This window comes from Pygoscelis adeliae, unplaced genomic scaffold (assembly GCF_000699105.1).
Source record: "Pygoscelis adeliae isolate BGI_AS28 unplaced genomic scaffold, ASM69910v1 Scaffold121, whole genome shotgun sequence".
In the NCBI taxonomy this organism is placed as follows: Eukaryota; Metazoa; Chordata; class Aves; order Sphenisciformes; family Spheniscidae; genus Pygoscelis; species Pygoscelis adeliae.
In genome coordinates this window covers 612,008-612,656 of record NW_008824359.1, presented here as the reverse complement: position 1 = coordinate 612,656, position 649 = coordinate 612,008, and the positions used below count along the sequence as shown (strand labels likewise).

General features: G+C 38.1%; 1 protein-coding gene across 1 annotated transcript in view; it reads left to right on the top strand.

Moving 5' to 3' along the window:
* Nucleotides 1–649, top strand: part of APOB (apolipoprotein B) — a 37,264-nt gene that overhangs the window by 3,991 nt on the left and 32,624 nt on the right. Inside the window, 1 exon segment of the mRNA XM_009319650.1 lies at nucleotides 530–645. Within this exon segment, the coding sequence (XP_009317925.1) occupies nucleotides 530–645 (116 nt within the window).

Sequence of the window (649 nt, the reverse complement as noted above, 5' to 3'; positions counted from 1 at the left end):
GTGTTCTGTCTCTTTCTGTGTTTATTTGCTTTCAGTCTTAGTCATGTGACTCAGGTAAAGCAGCTCCTTGCATTTGAATTATGATGGAAAAATCTGAGCTGAAAGGAATCATTTTATTACCAATTTGAAAACTACCATTTGATTGGTTTAATTTAGAAGCAATAGGGTCATTTTTAAAGCAGTTCCACATCTTAAGTTTTCTTCCATTTTTGTCATTAACTTTAATGGGGCATGAGCTGAAGGCCAGATGGGGTCATATTGTCAGATCTCATCAAACAGCGCAGTGGACCCCAAAACTTATGCTTCCCTCACAAGTTTTGTCTTATGCTTCTCAAAGTATCCAGCTGACATGAAGGCACTACTTCTTCATTTGAAAGCTATTCTGTAAAAGGAAACAGTGGGAGGGTCCTCATGCTTCCTTTATATGTGGCATTCATTTTAGTTACACAACACTAAGCGTGTATTGTAAGGATCTACATATGCTTATCCTACCCAAGTCATAAAAGCACTCTTGTTTTCCCAATTGCAGAAGATGCAACCAGATTTAAACACCTCAGAAAATATGTTTACTTATATGAAGCAGAAACATCAAATGGGATCACGGGAACAGCAGATTCTCGAAGCGGTTCAAAGATCACTTGCAAGGTAG